The sequence below is a fragment of the Hoplias malabaricus genome, chromosome 1, assembly GCF_029633855.1.
Source record: "Hoplias malabaricus isolate fHopMal1 chromosome 1, fHopMal1.hap1, whole genome shotgun sequence".
In the NCBI taxonomy this organism is placed as follows: domain Eukaryota; kingdom Metazoa; phylum Chordata; class Actinopteri; order Characiformes; family Erythrinidae; genus Hoplias; species Hoplias malabaricus.
Window position 1 is genome coordinate 76,081,524 of NC_089800.1, and position 25,545 is coordinate 76,107,068.

Genomic DNA, 25,545 nt, shown 5'->3' on the forward strand with positions numbered 1-25,545 from the left:
GGCTGGCATACGTTTTTACATATTTTTGATAAAGTTTGAGTGAATTAAAAATTTGAGATAGATTGCATATTTAGTAGGTGTCCCAACTTTTTGGAAATGGGATTTGTATTAAACTGAAAAGAATAATGAATTATAAAATTTGCCAAAACTTAAGTTCAGGCCACACTTAATATTTCATTTTTATTTCATGCTCCTTTGTGTCTTTCATATTTATTTTGTGAAATTTATAATGTGCCACAGAAAAATATATATATATGTTTTTTTCCCAAATGTCTTACTTTTTATTACATTGGAAAGAAATATGAAAAAACATATTTAAGAAAAATATAAAATGTGGCCTGTACCAAAGTTGTGATTTTATTTTTCATATTTCTTCCAATATAATTTAAAAATTGTGCACTGAAATAAACAGAAACACAATATTTGACTTTGTTCTCTGTAGTAGATAAGGTGGCTTATTTTGTCACTTGACTGGCAGGCTCCAGACTTTTTATACGTCAGCAAGATTACCTGAGATTACTAAACTCATAATTTGCTTTAGAAGAATAAAGGAAGATGCTAAACAGAATGCTAATGCTTCCAATACTTGCTAGCTACAGTCTAAATGCATACAAACGCATGACTGGATTTTGATTAAGGGGTAAAACTGTGTACATTTCTGTCCAGATCATTATTTCAACATAATTATTTCACACCAGGAACAGTTTGAGGTTCTGGAGAATTTCTTTCATTGAGCACCTACTACCTGCACAATCCCATCTAGCAGAGACAGCAGATATCAGCCCAGGAAAACATGTCCATAGTGTCCTCCCTGTCCAGCATGTTCAGGTCTGGCATCTCCGGCCTTGTCCACTTGCTCGGGAAAGTGAGGGCTAATGCAGGCGTTGACAGCCTCCCGGAGATCACAGGGCAGTGACCACATCTTCTTAGCATGATCCGACATGGCTGCCTGATGCAGCTAAAGGAGAAAAGAGGTGACACAGACAGATGTTAAAGACAGTGTCCACTTCCCCTATGTCCTAATGCCCACTTTGGAGTGCACACATTTGTAATGTCATCTTAACGTAAGGCAGTCGTGGCCTAATAGTCAGAGAAGAGGGCTTAGGACTGAAATGTGGTGGTGGGAGTGAAAGAACAGGACAGGGCTACTCCCTCAATCCATGGCTGAATTGCCCTTGAGCAAGCTGCCAAACCCACAACTGTTTCATTCATTCAATCATTCTCTGTAAGCGCTTAACCAATTCAGGGTCGCGGTGGGTCCGGAGCCTACCCTGAATCATTGGGCACAAGGCAGGAATACACCCTGGAGGGGGCACCAGTCCTTCACAGGGCAACACACACATTCACTCACACACTCACACCTACGGACACTTTTGAGTCGCCAATCCACCTACCAACTTGTGTTTTTGGACTGTGGGAGGAAACCGGAGCACCCGGAGGAAACCCACGCAGACACGGGGAGAACACACCACACTACTCACAGATAGTCACCCGGAGTGGGACTCAAATCCACAACCTCCAGGTTCCTGGAGCTGTGTGACTGCGACACTACCTGCTGCACCACCGTACCGCCATTTAAATAATATTGCAGATTAATATTTAACATCTTTATCATACCATAGATTTGCCCACTCTTTTATCTCAATTCAAATACATATATAACCAGTGAGTCAACATGTGCTGTTTCAACCTTATTGTGCTTGTTTTATATGATGCAAGTCTGTTATGTATGGATTTTGAGGCTTTTAAATAAGGTTGTGCTTCTTCAGGCCCCCATAATGTTATAACCCAGCCCAGGCTTTGTGGATGTGCTGTTTAGCGATTACCTGACCACTCAATGCTCTGATATCAGCCAGAGTGGAGACCTGTTTCTTCCTCAGCTTTTGCTCCTGCTCTCTATTCCCACTGCTTCCTGTGGACTGGAGAATGAAGCAGCATCACGTAAAATATTGCCACAAGATTCATACCTGATGCGTGTTTGTCTCATTGGTGTAAATGTAAATTATTCCTCTTCACATACAAGTTGGATTTAATCTGATTTTTGCAGGTTCAGCAGGGAATGTAGCATGTGTGTGTTTCGGGAACATAGGAGAGTGACTTATGCCATGTTTGTGGGTATCATAACTTAGAAAGAGAATATTCTACCTGTGTACAGTGAAAAAAGTCAAAGATTACCCAAGAGATAGCTTTTGCAGTTTTGCAACAAACATAAACTTTAAGGACTGTACACAATCACATAAAAAGGTACTGTACAGGTGCATCACTGATCACTCGAGGTAGAGACTGTGTAATATCCATGTGTGTTCACTAATCTTACATTACATTCTCTTCTCCACAACAATGAATATATGTAAGCTTTCATTACAGAACGGTGTAAAATAATATAATAAAATATACATCCTAATATCGAACAGAATAAAACCAACCCAACTTAAAAATGTACAATTAACATTAAATAATATTGAATATCTGTGAGGAGTTGGGGTGTTCTCCCCGTGTCCGCGTGGGTTTCCTCCGGGTGCTCCGGTTTCCTCCCACGGTCCCAAAACACACGTTGGTAGGTGGATTGGCGACTCAAAAGTGTCCGTAGGTGTGAGTATGTGAGGGAATGTGTGTGTTGCCCTGAGAAGGACTGGCGCCCCCTCCAGGGCTCCAGGGTGTGTTCCCGCCTTGCACCCAGTGATTCCACATAGGCTCTGGACCCACTGCGACCCTGAATTGGATAAGCGCTTACAGATAATGAATGAATTAATGAATAATATTCAATATTTTCCTTAACCAAAATGACTGAATATGTCCCACTTAAGAAGCCACCACAGGTACAGATTCTGAGAGTGTACGGTAATGAGTACAAAGCTCTAACAAAAAAGTTTCATACATTTATAAAAGGTTATAATTACACTAAACTGTTATAAGATAATACTGAACTGAAATACATTTGTCAAGTAAAACTCCCTTTAGAACTAGAAAACCCGAATCCAAGCTAACAAACTGTCGTTTGTATTATGCAAGTGTTTTTCTTCCAGTTAGTCAAGGGAATCTACGAGCTGTGAATTCAATGTCAGTGCATCTCCAATATCTTCAAGCACAAACCCAGAAGCAGCCTCCTCCACATACACACAACTCCACCACACTGCCATTCCCACATGCCTGCAAATAAACACATCAGTGCAAATGCAAGCAAGCAAGCTTGATCTACTGCTGAATTCAGGTACAGCATGGGTACAACACTCATGTGATTAAGTGAATAAGAGAGAGAGAGAGAGAGAGAGAGAGAGAAAGAGAGGAAAAACAGAGTTTGCTATCCAAGTGCTTTAGGGTCGCTTTGGGGCTGGAGCATACCGTAAATCACTGGGCGCAAGGCAGGAACACACCCTGGACAGGGCGCTAGTCCAGCACAGCATCCCACACACACACACACACACACACACAAAGCTATGGACATTTTTGAACAGCCAGTCCACCTACAAACACGTCTTTGGACTGTGGGCAGAAACTGGACCTGTAGGAAACCCATGCCGACGCAGGGAGAACACACTATAAAGTACACGTAAGGGTTGGATTGTAACTGGTTAAAAATGAATCATCCACTGTCACTAGCACTTAATTTTTCATTTAAATATTTGTATTACAGTATTCTTAATGCATTTTACCTCTCATAAGTTCTATATCTTAATGTTAGCCTAGGCTTTATCAACTCTCTGGGCGTTAAGCATTGATATCCCAAGGATTGATTAACAGCTTACAGGATGGTGTTCTTCACTCAGGGTGCAGGAAAACTGCAGACTCGAGTATAATCGATCATTCATTATCTGTAACCGCTTATCCAGTTCAGGGTCGCGGTGGTTCCAGAGCCTACCTGGAATCATTGGGCGCAAGGCGGGAATACACCCTGGAAAGGGCGCCAGTCCTGCACAGGGCAACACACACACTCACTCACACACTCACACCTACGGACACTTTTTGAGTCGCCAATCCACCTACCAACGTGTGTTTTTGGACTGTGGGAGGAAACCGGAGCACCCGGAGGAAACCCACGCAGACACGAGGAGAACACACCAACTCCTCACAGACAGTCACCCGGAGGGGAATCGAACCCACAATTCTGACACTACCTGCTGCACCACCGCGCCGCCCATAATCTTTTAATTGTTTTTTTTTGGTTTATTTTATAACTTTGAATCTTTCTGAATGGTATCTTTTTTATTGCACTAATAATTTTGATTGTTACATTGATGATTTGTTTTATATTTTATAATTTTTTTGTTTTAAGAATCTCTGTAAAGCTGTTTGAGCTGCATTTTTTGTGAAAATACAAATTATCATTCATTCATCCATTCATTGTCTGTAAGTGTTTATCCAATTAAGGGTTAAAATCCCCCTCCAATCATCAATTAAGACTTTCAAACCTCTTCTCTGTTTAGAATTATAGTTGTAGACATCAATTTCAAAATAAAAGTGCCTACATGCCTTGAAGTTGGCTTAGATCCTAACTGTGCATCTACATACTGTCGCTGTCCAAAGACAAACGTTCATTCATTCATTGTCTGTAAGTGCTTATCCAGTTCAGAGTTGTGGTGGGTCAGGAGCCTACCTGCAATCACTGGGGGCAATTCAGGGACACTGGAGGGGGCGCCCATCCTTCACAGGGTGACACACACACCTATGGGACACATTAGAGAAGCCAATCCACCTACCGAATTGTTTTTGTTTTTTTTTTGACTGTGGGAGGAAACTGGAGTAACCTTAAGAAACCCACACAGACACAGGGAGAACACACCAAACTCCTCACAGACAGTCACCCAGAGCGGGGCTCGAACCTACAATGACCAGGATCCTGGAGCTGTGTGACAGCAACACTACCTGCTGTGCCACCGTGCCGCCCCTAATTAATTCTTCTTCTTCTTAATATTATTATTATTACTAGACCTCACAATGCTCTTGTGACTGAATGTTATCAAGTCCTTGCTTAAAATGTTCCAATATATGGTTCAAAGCCTTTCCAGAAGAGCAGAAAATGTTATTGCAGCAAAGATAACAGACAACCTATTGATTTCTATAAGGATCTGATGACATTCAGCCATTACAGAGAATTTTTGAGGTCAGCTACTGATGTAAAATAATTAACACTGAACCACAAATGCCACTCCAACTAGATGGTGTTTCATCGTTCCAAAGAAGTGCATTCATTGACTCTTTTTCACTCTTTTAGACCAGGCTTGGCACTGGCAATAGTAGGAAGCATTCAGGCCATAGAGAGGTTCAAAATACAAAAACTTGCGAGAGGAAATGGAGAAAAAAAAAAAAAAAGAAAAACACGTCACGGAAAACAGGCGAGTGACTTGATCCACAAATGCAGATTCAACACTTTATAAATGAATTTCACATTTGAGATTGTGACTTTACAAATATATGCAATGTAAATGTAAACAAAGGAATTTATTTTCACATAAAATAATTTATCTATGAAAACCAAAAACAAATATTTTGGAAGACACAGATTGGGATGTATTTATTTGTGAATACTGAAACATATTTGTGACTTGTGTTTAATTTATGGATTAATATTTACACATTTGTCAAGTATTTTGAGACCAATGTCTCTCCATATCAGGGTGTCTAATTTTAGTTCTTGCCTTGAACTTATGCAACTCGTACATTATACAACATTTGTGTCCGCAATGGGTGCACCTTCTAGTAACTGACTGGGTATAGAGTGGCCATATGTATGGCCATATGGTTTATACATGGTGTTCCAGAGCAGTATATGTGGAAAAGTATAGGTTCTATTAAAGCTATTAAAAATATTGACCCCCCCCCCCTTAGAAGTCCACTGGGCCTATTTTCACACTCATGAGTGTTTGAAATGCTTTTAAACTTTCTTCAGTGAGAGTGCACAAGCCATATTGCTCCAACCTGCCAGAGTTCCAAGTGATGGGCTGGTGACACAAAAACACTGAATGAATTTTGATGAGCCAATATGTGAAAGAGAATTAGTCACATCCCACATGCTCAGAGTCCACACCAGCTGAAAACAGCATGACTAAGAGAGAAGCACTCTTTAGTCAGGGTGTCCTGATGTCGCTGTTTTTTTGTGTGTGTGTGTGTGTGTGTGTGTGTAATTGCGTTTGAACAGATCTGAGGCTTTTTTGACTATAAGCTCTCTACAGTAGCCATGGTTACTGGCACTTGTTAGCTAGATTGCTTTCTCTCTAGCTCCACTACCCTCTCTCTTTCTTCTGTGAATCATTCCCTCTCTCTTTGTCAGTCACTCACTTGTTCATTTATTCATTCATTCATTGTCTGTAACCACTACCCAGAGCCTACCCAGAATCACTGGGCGCAAGGCAGGAACACACCCTGGAGGGGGCGCCAGTCTTTCGCAGGGTGACTCACACACACATTCACACCTATGGACACTTTTGAGTGGGAGCACCTGGAGGAAACCCACGTGGACACAGGGAGAACACATCAAATATCCTCAGTGACAGTCACCCAAAGTGGGCTTGAACCCACAACCTCCAGGTCCCTGGAGCTGTGTAACTGCGACACTACCTGCTGCTCTACTGTGCCGCTCTCACTTGAATTTGCACGGCTTACCTGTGTGTCGTCCCTGTCAAGCTGATCACAACTCTTACTCTTTTTCAGCCTGAAAGAAAAGAAGGTTCATCATAATCAGAAACACTTTTCTGGCCAAGGACATTTACATACAGGAATAATTCAATTTGTTGGAACTAGTGTTTATTCAGCTATAACTGATATATCAGCAGAAATATCAGATATTGGGATCCCGCTGACATTAAGTCTGAGTCTGTCTCCTCTTTGCTAAAGTAGCCATTTCATAAAGGGCTTTATAATTGATATTTGAACTTTATTGTGAGTTTCAGTGACAAGAGCATTAGTGAAGCCTGTTATTCGGGCTGTATGGTTAGTTTTGAATTTACAAATGACACATAAATAATTATTCATTCGTTCATTTATTTTCCTCATCAGTGTCATGGTGGGCGCATGGCCTACTTTGTGCACCTTGAGTGCAATTAGGAACGTATGCTGGACAGGGCCCCAGATCATCACAGGGCATCGCACACTCACCCAGTCACTCACACACTCAGAACTTTCAAACACTCTCCCAGTCACTTACACCTGTGGACAATTTCACACACTCACTCAGTCACTCACACTAATACCAGTGGATAATTCCACACACTCACCCAGTCACTCACACTCTCACCTGTGGACAATTTCACACATACACCCAGTCACTCACACCTGTGGACAATTTCACACACTCACTCAGTCACTCACACTAATACCAGTGGATAATTCCACACACTCACCCAGTCACTCACACTCTCACCTGTGGACAATTTTAAACACGCACGCAGTCACTCACACACTCACACCTGTGGACAATTTCACACACACCTGTGGACTATTTAAAACACTCACCCAGTCACTCACACCTGTGGACTATTTCACACATTCACCCAGTCACTCACTCACTCACATCTGTGGACAGTTTCACACACTCAGGTGTAAATGTGTGAGTGACTGGGGGAGTGTGTGAACTATTTAAAACACTCACCCAGTCACTCACTCACACCTGTGGACATTTTCACACACTCACACCTGTGGACAATTTCACAGTCACCCAGTCACTCACACTCACACCTGTGGACAATTTCACGCAGTCACTCACACACTCACACCTGTGGACAATTTCACACACACCTGTGGACTATTTAAAACACTCACCCAGTCACTCACACCTGTGGACTATTTCACACATTCACCCAGTCACTCACTCACTCACATCTGTGGACAGTTTCACACACTCAGGTGTAAATGTGTGAGTGACTGGGGGAGTGTGTGAACTATTTAAAACACTCACCCAGTCACTCACTCACACCTGTGGACATTTTCACACACTCACACCTGTGGACAATTTCACAGTCACCCAGTCACTCACACTCACACCTGTGGACAATTTCACACACTCACCCAGTCACTCACACCTGTGGACAATTTCACACACTCACCCAGTCACTCACACATTTACACCTGTGGACAATTTCACACACTCACCCAGTCAATCACACATTTACACCTGTGGACAATTTCACACACTCACCCAGTCACTCACACCTGTGGACAATTTCACACACTCACCCAGTCAATCACACATTTACACCTGTGGACAATTTCACACACTCACCCAGTCACTCACACCTGTGGACAATTTCACACACTCACCCAGTCAATCACACATTTACACCTGTGGACAATTTCACACACTCACCCAGTCACTCACACCTGTGGACAATTTCACACACTCACCCAGTCAATCACACATTTACACCTATGGACAATTTCACACACTCGCCCAGTCACTCACACCTGTGGACAATTTCACACACTCACCCAGTCACTCACACACATTGCCAGTTTACCCACCAATGTATACACTGAGGATCAAACCAGGCACCAGAACACTGGAGGTGTGCACCAGATACATCACTTGTGACACCATGTCATCCCATAAACAAATTCACACTATGTAAACCCAGTGTAAAGCATAATACAATACACCTGCCTTTTTTTTGCACATTCTTTCAATGCAAACAAAACTGTCTGGTATTTGTTGGAAGTGGCTGCTCAAGCCGTGGATAACCAAGCACTCAGAAACTGAGCTATAATGTCTGAGCTTTTCTTGTCCCCTGGCTAATTGGTTGCATTGGCTTTCATGAATAGATGGGTCAACGCCTTGGCCCATGCATATAAGGGACTTCTTAGACTGTCACTGTGTAGTTCAGCTGCAAAATGAAGGGAAGAAATGAGAAGAATAAAAGAAAGGACTGTAGCCTGTATGACCTTGGAGTGGAGTCGACTGTGAAAGGATGAAAAGTGGGAGGAATTTTTATAAAACCTTTCCATTTGTGAGGAACAGAAGCACAAACAGATTACTTGGATTTTTTTCAATGCATGGTTCGAAATATTTTGGTCTTGTAGACTTTACAAACACAAAGGGAAAAATTGGCATATTTTTTACTATTATATTTGTGTCTTACAGTATGTTTGTTTGTTGAGTAAGGGGTTGTATAATGGGAGTGGTGCTGAATTAGGGCAATAAAAAAATACACTTTTGCATTTATTTGTGTAAAAAGTATGGCCAAAAGCTTGTGGACATTTGCTCATCCAAAATTTCTTCTGACATTACAAGAATGAATAAGGACTATGTATCATCGCTGCAGTAGTAAACGACCTCTACTTTTCTGGGATGGCTTTAGAGTAGATGTTAGAACATTGCTGAGATGATTTGATGGCATAACACTAGAACACATTAGTGAGGCAGGTACTGATGTTGGATGATGAGCTGTGTAACACAAGCACCACTCCAGCTCATCCCAGTTGTATTGGATGATCCTTAATCACACTTCAAACACTGCAGCCCAAAGCTGGGGGTGCTTTATACCCCTCTAGATGATGCTTGGCATTTTGCATGATGACCTTAGACTAAAGCAATTATAAAACTGTCAAGATAATATCAACTGATTTGAGTGAGTCTCTGTATTATGATGCATGATACTGGAAGACAACAACTAGACGATAGCATTGCTGATAATGTGTCGATAAATACCACTATGAGGGGCAGCACAGGGCAGCTCCAGTTCATCCCGAACCAGCTGGATGGCTTTAAAGTATGGAGACTGTGCTGGCCAAGCCATGGTTTAAAGCATGCTGTATTGGTCTTCTATTTATGCTTTTCCACATGGTATCTTCTCTACTTGACTCTGCTCTACTTGGCACCTGGAACCGGGATCCTTTGTTAAGCAACTGCTCATCTGTAGTTCCAAGTGAGGCAAGTAGGGACTAAACATGTTGGGTGAACTTTGCAGAGCGCTGATTGGCCAAGGAGATTTGTCAATCACAATGAAACGCAGACATCCAACACAAACTAGTCATTAGTAAAATCTCCAAGCTACTATAGGGATCACGCTTGTTTTTGTCAGACTCACAATGGCAGCTCGTAAAGTTGCACAATTTCTGTCGTCACCTCATGTAGAAATACCACCAGTAATCACTAGATTCATAAAGCTTTCTCTTTATCTACATACTGTACAGTATTTGTGGACAGCTATATCCAGGAGTTCATTATAAAGGTCTTCTTGAATAATGTTTTGCCTCTACAGAGACTGGACTGTGGTCATAAACCAATGAATTGTCATTTGGTCTCCTCTTACAAATATTTAGAAGAGAGAACAGCTTTACCATTACTCATATAACGTTCTATACAATTTTCACTCTTCAGTCTACAGATGACCTTTTATTTTAGGTGCCGGAGAGCCAGAATAAAGAGTATTGTGAAGTTTACAGTAGCCATACTGACTAGATCACTACATTCACTCTCTACACGGCTCTGGCTGCTCCAAGGCCTAATGATTAGAGAAGAGGGGTTTAGGACTGAAAGGTCAGCGGTTCGATTCCCATGACTGGCAGGAAAATTGGGGGTGGTGGGAGTGAAGGTAGGAGTGAAGGAACAATCCATGGCTGAGGGAGCCATTTGGAACACGCCTCACGTTGTGAACGACGAAAGCACATTGGCGCAAGCCCTTCCCAGAACCCATAGAGAATTAACTGAAGGCTCTGCGTCTCGGAAAAAAAAAAAAAAAAAAAAAAAAAAAAAAGGAGCCATAACGTGAGAGTCTGTGAGATGTGTCAGATGCGGTTTTCCACCATCTTAAAATTGTCCAAAAAGAGGCTTGACTGAACGGAACAAAACCTAATACTGATTGGACTGTGGTACTCAGAGGCGGGACAAATCGTCTGGCAGAGCTTGGTTAATACAGAACTGTGAGTTAATACTGTGGTAGAACGAGAGAAAACTTTTCCTCCCTTTCCCTTTTGGTGTCATATCACCAAATCAACCCAATGAACAAACCGCCCAAATTCAGTCCCAAAAAAACAACAATAAGCAAATACATGATGAGTATACAATGCTGAACGTTACCACTGCCGTTGTTATGGTTTTCAAAACTTGCAGAAGAGATGGTGTTTTGCGATGTCACCAGCTACATTTCAGCACAGGGAGATGTGCTAGTGGAAAACAATTGTGATACCACTGACCATAAAGTGAGGGGAGTGAAGTAGAGTCGAGGAGAGTAGGTACCATGCAGTGGAAAAGTGTCCCAAGTTTGTATTGACATATTAGTGCCATAAGGTAATATTCAGAATGAACCCCTGACCAACTGTGTGATGACCGAAAGCCATTGAATAGTGCTGTTAAATGCTATTGTATTCCTTGTAGTTCAGGGAGCCAGTCAAAAAGCACTAGATCATTACGCTTCCTCCACCATGTTTAACAGTTGCTGTCCAACACAAAGGAACCTTCATCTGTCCTTCTCATTGCCACAGAAAAACCCTGCATTATGAACTGAAGCTTTCAAATTTTGTTTCCTAGTTCTATAAGTCTTCCAGTCTTCCGTAGTCCATTGGTAGTGTTGCATGGCACAGGGAAGGCTGTTTCTTACTTTTCCTGATCTTAGCAACGGTTTTCTTACTGCCATTCAACCTGTAGCTCGAAATTTTCTCTTCACAGTTGAACCTGAGACTCGCCTACACTGGCTGGTGTTAAGCTGTGAAGTTGTCATCTTTTGGGCTGCCTAATACGCAAGCTGTTGACACTCCAAAACCTGTCTTCAGATACTGTAGTGGCTGTGGGTTTGCCAGAACTTCACCTGTCAGAATTATCCTCCAGTTTCCTGGTGCCCTTTTGATGGTGTATGACACTCTGGCTGTCTGCAATTTCAAGGCCTATTCGTAATGATGGGTCTTCTGTGGCATTGGAATAGCAATAGATTACACGCTATAGTTGGTAGTAACCAAATACTGCCCTAGAGGGAGTACTAACAAAACCCTGCATTGCTTTTTTATAGACATTGAGTCTGTAAGTAATCACGAAAAGCTGGGATACCTACAGTTGTTTTCATTAGGTTTTATAGATTAATTTACTCCTAGTGTTCCAGTACAGCTCTAAAGTTATTAAAGCTTCACTCCAGTCACCAACTGAAACCCTAAAAACTCACTTCTCTTTACCAAAGTTACTGACTCTTAAGTTATTTTCAAAATCCTCTAATGACTTTAAAGTGTCTGAGATGTAAACCACACCTTCATCTTCATTTTGGGCAGATCTATGAATAATTCATTAATCTCCATCTACATCCACCCATTCCTCTCCAAACAGAAATTCTGTTGTGGGGACTTGTTGTCCTTATGTGGACACAAATCATGTCCATATGATGTAAAATCATTATGATTTAAGGGGTTGGGGTTAGGGTTAGGGTTGGGGATAAGGTTAAGGTTAGGGTAGTAGTAGTAGTTAATATTAGTGTAAGTCTTCATAAAATGAATAGAAGTCTATGTAATGTCTTTTTAAACTAAGGAGTGTGTTGGTGTGTGCATGTGTGTGTGTGGGTCTGTGAGATTGTGTTGTCATCTCACCTGCTCTTCTCTGAACATGAGCGCTTTGATTCTTTCTTCTTTACCTCTTTATTCTCACTGTAAAGAGAAAAACAGCGTGACTGATAGTGGGCTTCATCAGCTGGACCTAATTTACCCTTTCTCTCTTTCGCACAGACACACAAACACATACACACACACACACAAATGGATTCTATTGGTAGCGACTTAGCATTGGCAATCATATTCACTCCCACACAAGGAGAAAAAGCAAAGCCATCAGCAACGCTTAAATGAAAACACACAAAAATAAAAAATGAACACCTCAAACTAACACAGTTCTGTTTCTGACCTCTATCACCACAACCACTGACATTACAGTAAAAACAACTAAAACTAACTGACCAATTACCTGTAGTGTGAATGTGTGTCAAATCACAGAGGAGAGATTCAGAATCAAAATATTTTCAGCACACACACAGAGACAGAGAGAATAAGAGAGAGGGAGAGAGAGAGAGCACTCTGATCCATTAGGAGAATGAGAAAACTAAATAGCCTACAACACAAGGTGACTCATCATTCATTTGTGTTTTCCCTCGCGCGCAAAAGGTCAAGGGCACACACACACACACACACACACACACACACACACACAAACACACACACACACACACACACACACACACACAGAGCCATGCATACATACAAACCTGTTCAGTGCTTTTATTTCACTACAGTGTTTTTCTGTAGCCATCTCCAGGAGCTTGGCTACACGCTGTAAGACAGGAGGCAGAAATCAGAACACAGGAAGTTGCACTCAACTCACACACACACGCAGGACACACACACAGCACACACCAGCTGCCCTGTCTGGGCACTACCTCAATGCCATACAGTAAAGAAAGAGACAATTTAATTTCCTTACAACTCTAATGCAGAGAGTGGCATTTCTACAGACACCCTTTAATATTCACTGGGATGTCCAGGGGAACGGTCAGTTTAGGTCTAATATCAGGTCAAGACATTTCTATAATGGTCAAGACATCTAAAATGTAGACCCTTCAAACTAACAGGTCACTTTAATGCATTTTAGCTTTCTTTACAAACCACTAGATCAGTTGTATTTTGGTATAATGCGAAATGTACAGTATAATGCAATCACTGTGCATTATACAGTGTTCATTAGTCTTAGACTTAATCTTTTAACTAAAATGTACATTAGTTTCAGAAATATTTTAGTTTAGTTAAATATTAGTCTATTAAATAAGAAATAAAAAGAAAAAGCATAATTTTAGTCAAATTTGGCCACAACCTCCTCTGATAATTCAAATTTTTTTACAGAACCCAGTAATGTTTCAGTGTCACTACCATTGAGTTCAGAGGGTATGATTGATTTGTGTTGAAAAACACATTAAACGTAATAAACAATTTTTAAATATAAATAAAAGCAAATTAAGAGATTCTAATATACACACACACATATATATATATATATATATACAGGAATGATTTGGATGTTGGACCATTCTCAGTGCTGCAGTGACACTGACATGGCAGTGATGTGTTAGTGTGAGTTGCACTATTATGAATGGATCAGACACATCAGGGCTGGTAGAGTTCTTATACTCCACTCTACACACCAATATTGTTGGTCCACCTTGTAGATGTAAAGTCAGAGACAATAGCTCATCCATTCACTGCATTGTGTTTGTTCTGGTTGTCCTCTAATCCTTCATCAGTGAGCACAGGACGTTGTCGGTTGGATATTTTGGTTGTGGACTATGGTCAGTCCAGCAGTGACACTGAAGGTTTAAAAAAACTCCAGCAGCACTGCTGCGTCTGAGCCACTCGTACCAGCACAACACACACTATCACACAACCAACACATCAGTGTCACTGCAGTGCTGAGAATCATCCACCAGGTGGGAAGAGGGCAAACAATGTATGCAGAACAATGGCCATCTGTAATTGTAGAACTACAAAGTGCTCCTGTCTGGTCAGTGGAGCTAAGAGAATGGACAGCAAGTGGCAAGGAGGTGGTCATTATGGTTGATTGCTGTTTTTCAGTGTGTTTATTTTTTCCTTGTGACTCAGCAATATCCTACTTCTTTCCTACATACTGTAGCTTTAAACCTTTAAAGTCCCACTAGTTCCTGTTGGGGCCTGTGTGGCAGAGACTGTGTGTGGTCGATATTAGGTTAAGTGAGTGCAATAGGCCGGGGAATTTGTGCAAACAGAAGAAGGGGCCTGCCTGACTCCCTTGATCCATGCAGATCATCTGATTAGAGAGGACAGCACAAAGAAGAACTGCCCTAATGGGGGGATCGATGGTGGGTGAAAATCTTGGCACAAAGCCAGAGAAGCTGAGAAGCAGGAGCATTGCTGTATTTGATGGAAACAATTTGGACCATGATAATACCAAATTCTGATTGATTAGCTGAAATATCTTTAAGATGTGATAACTGAACACTGTCCCTGTCATCAGGGGATCACAGGAGTTCAAGATAGCGCCTTTGGCTTTGGAAATCATAATGAATGCAGCGAGGAATCAATTCTTCTCATTTGCCATTTGCATATTAACGTGGCACGGTGGCGCAGCAGGTAGTGTCGCAGTCACACAGCTCCAGGGACCTGGAGGTTGTGGGTTCAAGTCCCGCTCCGGGTGACCGTCTGTGAGGAGTTTGGTGTGTTGTCCGTGTGGGTTTCCTCTGGGAGCTCCGGTTTCCTCCCACAGATTGGCTACTTAAACGTATTCATAGGTGTGAGTATGCCGCCCCCTCCAGGGTGTGTTCCTGCCTTGTGCTCAGTGATTCTGGGTAGGCTCCGGACCCACTGCGACCCTGAACTGGATAAGTGCTTACAGACAATGAATGAACAAGACAATTTTCATTTTTAATTCCATACAATGACAAGCGACTGAAAAAGGAAACATATCAAGGACCCTGGACTAAAGAATGGGTAGAAATCAGTTAAAAATATTTCAAGATTCCTGCTCCATGTGGAAATTGAGAAGGTGTATATCACACCCTTCAGGAGCATGAAATAAATCTGAGTCAGACTGACTACTCAGCTGAAGTAAATTAGTCATCTCAAAAGTGGTTCTAAACTCACTACCAATGGTTGCTGGATTTCCACACGTGAGACAGAAGCTGGTCTGTAGTTATGTTACATAATGTGAAAGATCTCTTATGTCCCTTGGAATAGGTGATGGACAGTCATTCTGAAGCTGCTCTCTCACGTGGCTGGCCTTCACGTGGATAACAGCTATTTCACAATTTTCCTTGGTAAAAAACTGTAGCACACAATTCTGTGCAAGGATTTATATTTGTACAGAAACATCTTCAGATGTGAAATTTGATCAGAACTCATATCAGCCAGATAACGTAGAGCCATGGTTGTGTTTGCATATTATTTGTCTCAAATGCCCAAGACTAGTGATGTTTGAATTTGGGACCGAGGCACTGAAAATGTGAAAAGTCACATGGTACTTTGTAATATATTCACTTTACTTGCTTTATATAACATGGTAAAATCAGGGTGTTTATTGATTATCACATGAACTATTATTAGTCTGTTAGTTTATGCACAATTTTAGCTTTAATATTAACAGGCTAAACTGCTTTTTCATGTAATGTGCTTAGTTTTGTGTTCTGTTTTGTATTGTTTCTTGTTTGTGCGCCCTGTGTCATGTGACTGTTCCCCCTGTCTTGTGTCTACTTCCTGCTTATTCCCAGGTCATGTGATACCCTTCCCTTATGTTTCTAGTGTCACATGACTTTATTAGTGCCCAAGTGTTTCTTGTTTGTGTTGTCTTGATATAGTCCTTGTCAGTGTTTCCTGGTTGTGGGTCATTGTTGATGTGGTTGTATGTTTGCTCTCTGTGTTCCATGTCTCTGTCTTACCGCGTTATATCTGGTTCTATGTTTAAAGCCTTGTGTTTAGTCTTCTCATTTAGCTTTCTGTGTTTAACCTTGCTCTGTGCTTAGCCCCCTTGTCCTGTATGGTCCTTGTTCAATGTTTAGAATCCTTGTTTAATGTTTAGCATTTAGCCTTGTTTAGTGTTAGCCCCTTCTTTCTGTTTAGTTCTTGTTTAGCCTCCTAGTCCTTGTGTTTCGCTTCCCTCTGTCTAGTTTCCTTTTGGTTATTGTTAATAAAGTCTCCTGCACTTACCTCCTTCCCTCGCTCCTTTACCACTCCTACACACCCCACGTTGTTACATTTCATATTCTAACACACATTATTTAATGGATGAGGGCTTTGGTAATTAACTGATAAGTAGGACCAGGTTCTTGCTCTGTTGTACTAATGAGGTCTCCAAAGTCATTATCCTAATTACTGGGTTCAGGTGTTGGACTATTAAGATGGAAGAAGTAAATGTAGAATAGGATTTCCCAAACCTGGTTTTGTTTTCTTTCTGCTCAGACACATCTGAATCTGCTATCAGCTCATTATACAGGCGGTAGAGATAGAGGTTTGGAAATCCCTGCAGCTGATGTATCTGGCCTCACTGGGTTTTGTATCCATGAATTACACACTGCTGGAGCTGGTGGTGCATGGATCATGTGGCTATGGTAATTACCCCACATGCAAAATGGTTCCTAATTCAGACAAATGTAGATTTAAACTATGTATACTGCTGTATTGTGATGTTAAAAAGGAGTGAGATTTTTAGAGGGAGATGTTTAGTTGGGAACTTCTGTAAAATGCAATAAAAAATAAACAAAAACTGGAATCTGGTTATTTAAGTGACAAAATACAAAGAAAAATTATTTCCAATGTTTTGGAAAAACACAGGTCCGAAATAACAGTAAAACATTCATAGAACATTGATGTTACACTCTTTTGAAACTTTCACCTATAAGCAGGTAAATATTAAATATTCATTTATTTGTCTGTAACCACTTATCCTGTTCAGGGTCGCGATGGCAGCAGGTGAATATAACATAAAAGCATCATCCAAGAAAGAATCAGCCTTTGCAAGTAAATATGGGTCATGGCTCACTAATCTGTGCCAAAAGTAATGAGAGAACTATGAAGCAGTTTGAAAAAGAACATTTCTCTGAACAAGACTGCAAAGAATTTAGACTTTTCACCATCTACCCAACACAATAATGTGAAAATATTCAAGAATTATGATGAAGTCTCAGTCCATGTGGGGCAAGGCCAGACAACAACTTTAAAATGTTGTGAAATTTAAGTCCTCAGATGCCAGCGCATGAGGAACCATAATACTACTATGATAAATACAGTCACAGAGCTCAGGAATACATTAGTAAACCACTGTCAATTAATACACCCTGTCACTGCATCGAGAAATGCCACCTGAAACTGTATTATGCCAAGAGGAAGCCATATATTTATATTTCGAACACATTCAGGAATGAGTTCTCTGGGCCCAAGGTCATCTGAGATGGACTGAAAGACAGAGTAAATAAGTTCTGTGGTCAGACGAGTCCAGCTTTCAGCTTCTTTTTGGGGAAAAAAACAGACATTGGGTGCTCTGGGTGTCAAAGATGAATAAGACAATCCAGACAGTTATTAATGAAAAGTGCAAAAAAAAAAAAACCCAGCATGGGTGATCTGCATATATGTGAGAGGACCACTGACACAGAGGTATGCTTTTGTATTTTGGGGAGACGTATGCTGCCACCAAAATGATGTATTTTCTCAAGAACTTCATGTCTATTTCAGCAGGACAACTCCAGGCCTCCCGCTCCGGGTGACTGTCTGTGAGGAGGTTTATTCTTCTCATGTCTATGTGGGTTTCCTCCGGGTGCTCCGGTTTTCTCCCACAGTCCAAAAACACACGTTGGTAGGTGGACTGAAAACTCAAAATTATCATTGGATTTGAGTGTGTGAGTGTGTGTTGCCCTGTAAATGACTGCTGCACCCTCCACAGTGTGTTCCCGACTTACACCCTGTGATTCCGGGTAAGCTCCGGACCCACGTGACCCTGAACTGGATAAGCGCTTACAGACAATAAATGAATAAATGAACTCCAGGCCTCGTTCTGCATAAGTTACAACGCCGTGGCTTCGTTGACATGTGTCTGCTTGACCTTTCAGCCGTCCAGATTTGTCTCCTATTTAAAATGTATCATAATGAAGAGGAGAATCTGACAACAGCCAAAGACTGCTGAGCAGCTCAAGTCTTGTAGTATACAATAAGAATGGGCAAGATTTTCACTTGTCTTCAATTCCCAAATGATTAAAAAGTGTAATTAAAAGAAAATCTGATGTGACCCAGTGGTAAACCTGCTACTGTACCAGCTTTTTCATCTGTACCATCAATTTCTTATTGCTTATATTTAGCATAGATATTTGTCATTGAAAACGTGCAATATATTTTGTCATTTTGTATGTTGAGTAAAAGCTGAAGTGAATTATATATATATAATGCTTAGACTGTGGCACGGTGGTGCAGCAGGTAGTGTCGCAGTCTCACAGCTCCAGGGATCGATTCCCGCTCCGGGTGACTGTCTGTGAGGAGTTGGTGTGTTCTCCCCGTGTCCGCGCGTGTTTCCTCCGGGTGCTCCGGCTTCCTCCCACAGTCCAAAAACACACGTTGGTAAGTGGACTAGCGACTCAAAAGTGTCTGTAGGTGTGAGTGAATGTGTCTGTGTTGCCCTGTGAAGGACTGGCGCCCCCTCCAGGGTGTATTCCCGCCTTGCGCCCAATGATTTCAGGTAGGCTCTGGACCCACCGCGACCCTGAACTGGATAAGCGGTTACAGATAATGGATGGATGGATGCTGTTTAGCATTAGCTTTAGTGATACCTCAGTGGAATGCTGCTCCTTCTTTTTTCTCAGCTGATCATACTGCTCCACCCACAGCGCTCTAAGTTCAGCCTGCAGCTTCTGTTTCACCTCTGTGACACGCTCAGCTTTATGTCCTGCGTCTGCATCTTCCGCTCCAGCCCTACACATTAAAAAAACATTACCATTAGAGACAGAGGGCTGTTCACCAAATATCATGGCTTAAAAACGTATATCTATAGTCACTAATCCCATCAATTATTTCAACATTGCAGAGACTAAGCTTTTATGCTAAGCATAAGAACAAGTACCAATGCCTAGACATAACTATGAGGTTTATAGATGCTAGCCTGTTAATGTGTTTATATATATATATACACACACACAGAGAGAAACTTCTAGTTTGAAAAATGCTCTTTACAACACTCTCACAATATTTGGTAAAGTCTCCTTTTTAGTCCTTTTGGATCTTGTCCAATGGTCCATGTATTTGCTATTCATACACACTTTAAATATTAACATTTTGTCAATGCAAAACATAAAAAATGGAGATAGGAGATATTTTCTTAGTTACATTGTCACAATTGTCACACTATAAGGTAACATAAAAGTCCTATTGGTGCTTGTAAATTGGTCCATGTGTTTTGATATTTGGACACAAATTAAATACATTATCATTTTTTAAAAGTCAGTCCTGGGTTGAGGATGGACCAACACCTAAACAATTACTGGTCAACAGTGTTTCTGGACTTAATCAGTGATTTGTGATGGATGAGATAATGGGTTCATGACAATGTCAAAGTATCTAATTATATTCAATTCAACAATATCCAAGTGTATTATTCTGCAATTTTGGTACCAAGTAACACATGAAAAAACCTTCACTATTATTGAAATATTATGTAGGAGTTTAAAATAAAGAGTGCAGTGATTTTACGTCTGCACACCTACGTCAGATTGCATGCTTGAAAGTTTTCTTTGTAAATCTGATATACTTTAAGATTGTGGGCATACAGAATGCATAATAACTCAATCACTGTCATCAAGCAACTTTTGAACCAGAGTTTGACGTAAATAACTGAGAGTAATAGAGCTCCTTAAGGCATTATGTTCTAAAGAAATTCATATAAGCCATAGACTGCATGTTCAAAGAAGAGGCTATGCTCAACAGGACTAAAAGAAACAAAAGCAGCAGTAGGTCTCTTGTTTACTCTTTCTTCTTGAGCGGGGTCTTCTTTTTGAGGGACTTGAAGAGGTCGTTGTATTTCTGAATCAGCTCCTCTGCCTTCTTCTGGAACCTCTTCTCCAGCTCTTTCATCTCTCTCTCCTGCCTCTTGGTGACCTTCAAGTAGCTCTTGTGCTGCTGCAGCTCCTCAAAGGTCACAGAGGATGGCTCTGTATGTGTGTGTGGCGGGGGGAGGGAGTGCGTGCAGGTGAGGGGGTGGTCATGTGTATGGCAGAGAAAGAAAAATAGATGAGTCAGAAAGGATGACTTTTAATTCACTGCAGAAAAGATTGGAACAAGGCAGAGGTTGATTTGAAGTTTTCTTGCTGTGATTAAACTTTTGCACTTGTTGTTTTGGACTGCAGTTTTACTTGTTCATTTTAATCAATAAAAAAAAAAAACACTTAAACTGCTTGGAACATCATAAAGCTCAGTTCCAGCAATATCCAGCCACCAGAGAAAAAGCCATTTTAAACAATTTCTCACAGTTGGACATTTGTCAAAGTATATATTACTAAAAGTGGTTCTGTTCTTTGGAAGACTGGTTTAATACAAGGTTATGCCTTATCCATCTTAAGCCAGGTGTCTATGAGTACACAACTGACCTCACTCTCTCTGGGCATCTGTGCTGGAACTTGGAATCCACAATATGGACCACACATACTTCTAATCTTAAAGATGTGCCACAGAAAAACATACCATAGATACCTATCCAACAGTTGGTTTAACCTACAAAAGACTTCCGAAAGGCTAAGGGTAAATACACTTAGTACTGAAAATGGCTTCTCTGATGTGTATTTTTTTTTTAAGAAACTTAAATTGGCAGCATGGTGGGGCAGCAGGTAATGTCATCACACAGCTCCAGGGACCTGGAGGTTGTGGGTTCGATTCCCGCTCCAAGTGACTGTCTGTGAGGAGTTGGTGTGTTCTCCCTGTGTCCGCGTGGGTTTCCTCCGCATGCTCGGGTTTCCTCCCACAGTCCAAAAACACATGTTGGTAGTGGATTGCGACTCAAAAGTGTCCATAGGTGAGTGTGTGAGTGAATGTGTGAGTGTGTGTCACCCTGCAAAGGACTGGCGCCCCCTCCAGGGTGTGTTCCCGCCTTGCACCCAGTGATTCCAGGTAGGCTCCGTACCCACAGCGACCCTGAACTGGATAAGCGGTTACAGACATTGAATGAATGATCTTAGAATTTCCCTAACTCCTCACTAGAGCATCTCCAATCACAGCACTGGATCCAATTTTACGTGAGTGCAAAAAGGCAAGGTTAAACAGAGCAAAATATGCACAATGAGTGCAGAGAAATAAGAGTGCTGACTAAATCTAATCAAAATGAGAACAGGGAATAAAGAGAATCGAGTGAAAATAGCTAAAAACCAGAGCTTCTGCTCCTCGCTCCTGGGTGTGAAGTGGAGTATAAATGAGCCTTTAAACACTTTCTGTGTTGTGTAATCCTTGTACTACTTTGACCAAATTGTGTTCACAGACCATTTATTGGTAAATCTATCATTCTGCTCTGGATGACACCTCAAACAGCATTAAGAAATGCTGTGAGATCATTAGTGCATATTAACTAAAAATGTTAGGAAACCCCAGAGCCCTACTGACTATTAATAGGGAGCCGTACCAGCACTGTTTGAAGTTGTGGCGATGTCGGGAATTTGAGCAGGAATGGGAATTTCCTCGGATTCTGCAGCTGATCCAGACTCCACTCCCGAGTCCTGCTGCTCACTGGGGTTGGCTTCAGAGTTTGAAGACTGTTCAGAAGTCGATTCTGACTCTGGAACTGGATCTGATTGTGGCTCCACTTCCACAACAGACTCAGCACTGGGGCCTTTAGGATCTGTAGTAGTGTCTGTGGGTGGGTCAGGGATCTGAGAGACATCAGCGGACACATCAGAGACCACGGGGTCCTCAGATTTAGGCTGGACCTCAGGAGGCTGGGACTGATGATCAGATGGAGTTGGTTGCTCATTTGATTTGTGGTCTTCCGGGTCAGTGGACTCTTGGACGAGTGAACTGGACTCTGTCTCAGTGCTGCCAGAGTCTGCGGCAAGTGATCCGTTTTGATCCAGAGGATTAGCATCGCCCTCTACTGGAGTGTTTGTGGCATTAGGCTCTGAAAATATATTGGTAATAACATCAAAATTAGGGGAATTGTACAGATCATCTTCCCCAAGATTAATATATAACATATTAAATTATTAACATGTGCATCTTACCTGTGGTAGCTGCAGGTGTAGGAACAGCTTCAACGGCTTTAGGCAGCTCATAAGGACTTACATATGTAGCACACTAAAAGACACAGCAGATTAAATGTATTCAGATATAAACAATCATCTGTTGCTCTGCATGTTTTAACATTTCCTTCAATGGTCAGGAACACAACAGAGCTGTAGTGACGCTGAAATTGTAGTGGTGTGTTAGTGTGTGCTGTGCTGGTACGAGTGGATCAATGCTGCAAATTCCAGCAGATCTGCTGTGCCTGATCCACTTGTACCAGCACAACAAACACTAATACACCACCACCACATCAGCAGCACTGAGAATGATCCACCACTCCAATCATACCTGCGGTGTATCTATGGTGGTCTTTGTGGGTTGAAGAAAAGAGTGATGGGGCAAAAGAGATGGGCTACATTTTGTAATTGTGGAACTACAAAGCACTCCTGTTTGGTCAGAGGAGCTGATAGAATGTTCAGTGAGTGTAGAAAGCACGGTTGTGTTTAATTTTGTCCAGCATTTAATACTTGCCTCCTGTTTCGCCGGCTTTGTGGACTTCACTGGATTAAAGAGAGCATCTGTAAAATCTGAAGAAGTCAAACATTGGCACAGGATTAAAACGTTGCCTTATAAAGCCTTCTTCAAAAAGAAATGTTGTGTGTGTGTATGTATGTGTGTGTGTAGCTGTGAGTACCAGCAAAAGCAGCGGGAATATAGTCCTTCACCTCAATGTAGACAAATAAAGCAGGTAGAGTTAGAGGCATGTTACTCTCACTGCGGAGGCAAATGTGATGGAATCCTGCAGATCACACAAAAACACATCCATGAATCACTGTTGGAGGAATCTGGAGCACCTGGAGGAAACCCATACAGGCAGAGAGGAAACCCAAAGACCCTGGAGTTCTGTGGCAGCAACAGTACCTAAAACAAAGGGTATTTTTTATTCACTTTTCATGCAATAACATCCTCTATTCTCCTAGGAAGTCTTTAGACTAGATGTTAGAGCAGTTTTTACTGATATTGGATGATAAGTAATGCATAATATACAGTCACTGACCTTACAGGGGCACTTTGTAGTTCTACAATAACAGACTGTAGTATCCTGTTGTGCTGTATACTTTGTTTTCACCCTATTCTTCAATGGTCAGGACGCCATCAATTTCACAACAGAGTATGCATAATTTAGCTGGTGTGTTGTGCTGGTAGGATTGGATCAAACACAGCAGTGCAGCTCGAGTTTTTAAATCCCTCAGTATCACTGCTGGACTGAGAACACCGTAAAAGCCCAACCAACAGCATCCTATAATGACTAGAGCATGACAAACACAACAGATGGGCTACTGTCTCTGACTTTACATCTACAACGTGGACCAACAAGGTAGGTGGGTCTTATAGGGTGGACACAGTGTTTAAAAATTCAAGCCTCACTGCTGTGGCTGATCCACTCATACCTGCGCAACACACACTGACACACCACCAATACGTCACTGCAGCATTGAGAATGATCCACCAACCATATCATACCCGCTTTCTGGGGTTTTTTTGGGGGTTCCTGACCATTGAAGAACAGGGAGAAAGAGGACAAACAACGTATGCAGAGCAACAGATGTACTACAATCTATAATTTTAGTACAAGACAGTGCTCCTGTGTGGTCAGTGGAACTGAGAGAATGGAGAGTGAGTGTAGAAACAAGGAGGAATTCATAATGTTCTGATATGACTTTGTAAAATGGTATGAACACAACATACCATAAATTTGTGTTGCTCCACATCCCTGTCAAGGGATACATATAGTTCTTTCATGTAGGAGACGTGTTAAAAATAAAATTCAACAAGACATGTAATTTGAAATACAACCATAGTTACACCCTGCAATTTTCACACACTTAGCTTTAGGAGATACCCATATACTGTTAGGACAAAGCTATAAACTTTTGGATTTACCTGACTGAATGGCGTCTATAGGAATGATTCTGTGACCAATGAATTTTCCACCTTCTTCATAGGCCACTATCCTGAGAGAAGCCATATCCGGGCACAGAATCTGTTCAAAAACCATTAGAACACATGCAGCTTCAAATGTAAATCAGTACCTTAACGTACAGGTAAAGTAGCAACACATTCACACCTATGGACACTTTTGAGTCACCAATCCACCTACCAATGTGTGTTTTTGGACCCTGTGAGGAAACTGGAGCACCTTGAGGAAACCCATGTGGACACAGGGAGAATACACCTATATATATATATCAACTTTTATATATTTATCTCATAAAAGCTGTTAGCTCATTTTTGTTGGTAAAAATGACTGATTGCATTCTTTAAAAATTTAAATAACACATTGTTAATGTACTGTTTTGTCGATTAGCTCTGATAATACTTTTCTCCCCACAGCTATTCATTCCACATTAATCTACATTAAACACTGGATCACCAACCTTCTCAAAAACAAATGGCTCCTCGTTCCACACCGGGTTGATTGCATTGGGCACTGGGGACCACTTTGTGCGGAATTTGCGTTTGGGGTCTCCAGGCAAGCCAATGACCTCCACCTCGACTGCTGTTTTCACATTCTTATCAGCCAGGAACTGACCTGAGTAAACCTAGTGATTAGCAGTGATCAGCAGGAAAGTGCAGAAAATTATTATGATGTATTCAGTACATGTGGATCAACATACACTGCATGAATAAGAGTATGTGGACACTAGCTTATCCAATATTTCTTCTGATATTTAGTGCATTCGCAGGTAGTTATCAGTTAACAGTGGTTAGTACCTGAGCTCAATAATTTTACTGTGGTTAAATATTCCAACATCTAACATACCATCTTTCCAGAAAAGTAGAAGTTGTTTTTGCACCAAAGAGGGACAAATTACCTGGTTAAAA

General features: G+C 41.4%; 1 protein-coding gene across 1 annotated transcript in view; it reads right to left on the reverse strand.

Moving 5' to 3' along the window:
- Positions 1-377: 377 nt before the first annotated feature.
- plcb2 (phospholipase C, beta 2) overlaps positions 378-25,545 on the reverse strand; it is a 43,334-nt gene continuing 18,166 nt past the window's right edge. The window contains exons 20-32 of the mRNA XM_066654180.1: positions 25,098-25,262; positions 24,604-24,703; positions 23,354-23,458; positions 23,191-23,246; positions 22,659-22,731; positions 22,064-22,555; positions 20,423-20,606; positions 19,233-19,374; positions 13,167-13,231; positions 12,499-12,555; positions 6,601-6,649; positions 1,827-1,919; positions 378-958 (exon numbers count right to left, since the gene is read on the reverse strand). Of these exons, the coding sequence (XP_066510277.1) occupies positions 779-958; positions 1,827-1,919; positions 6,601-6,649; positions 12,499-12,555; positions 13,167-13,231; positions 19,233-19,374; positions 20,423-20,606; positions 22,064-22,555; positions 22,659-22,731; positions 23,191-23,246; positions 23,354-23,458; positions 24,604-24,703; positions 25,098-25,262 (1,761 nt within the window). The 3' untranslated portion in view covers positions 378-778. The remainder of the gene's footprint in view (positions 959-1,826; positions 1,920-6,600; positions 6,650-12,498; positions 12,556-13,166; positions 13,232-19,232; positions 19,375-20,422; positions 20,607-22,063; positions 22,556-22,658; positions 22,732-23,190; positions 23,247-23,353; positions 23,459-24,603; positions 24,704-25,097; positions 25,263-25,545) is intronic.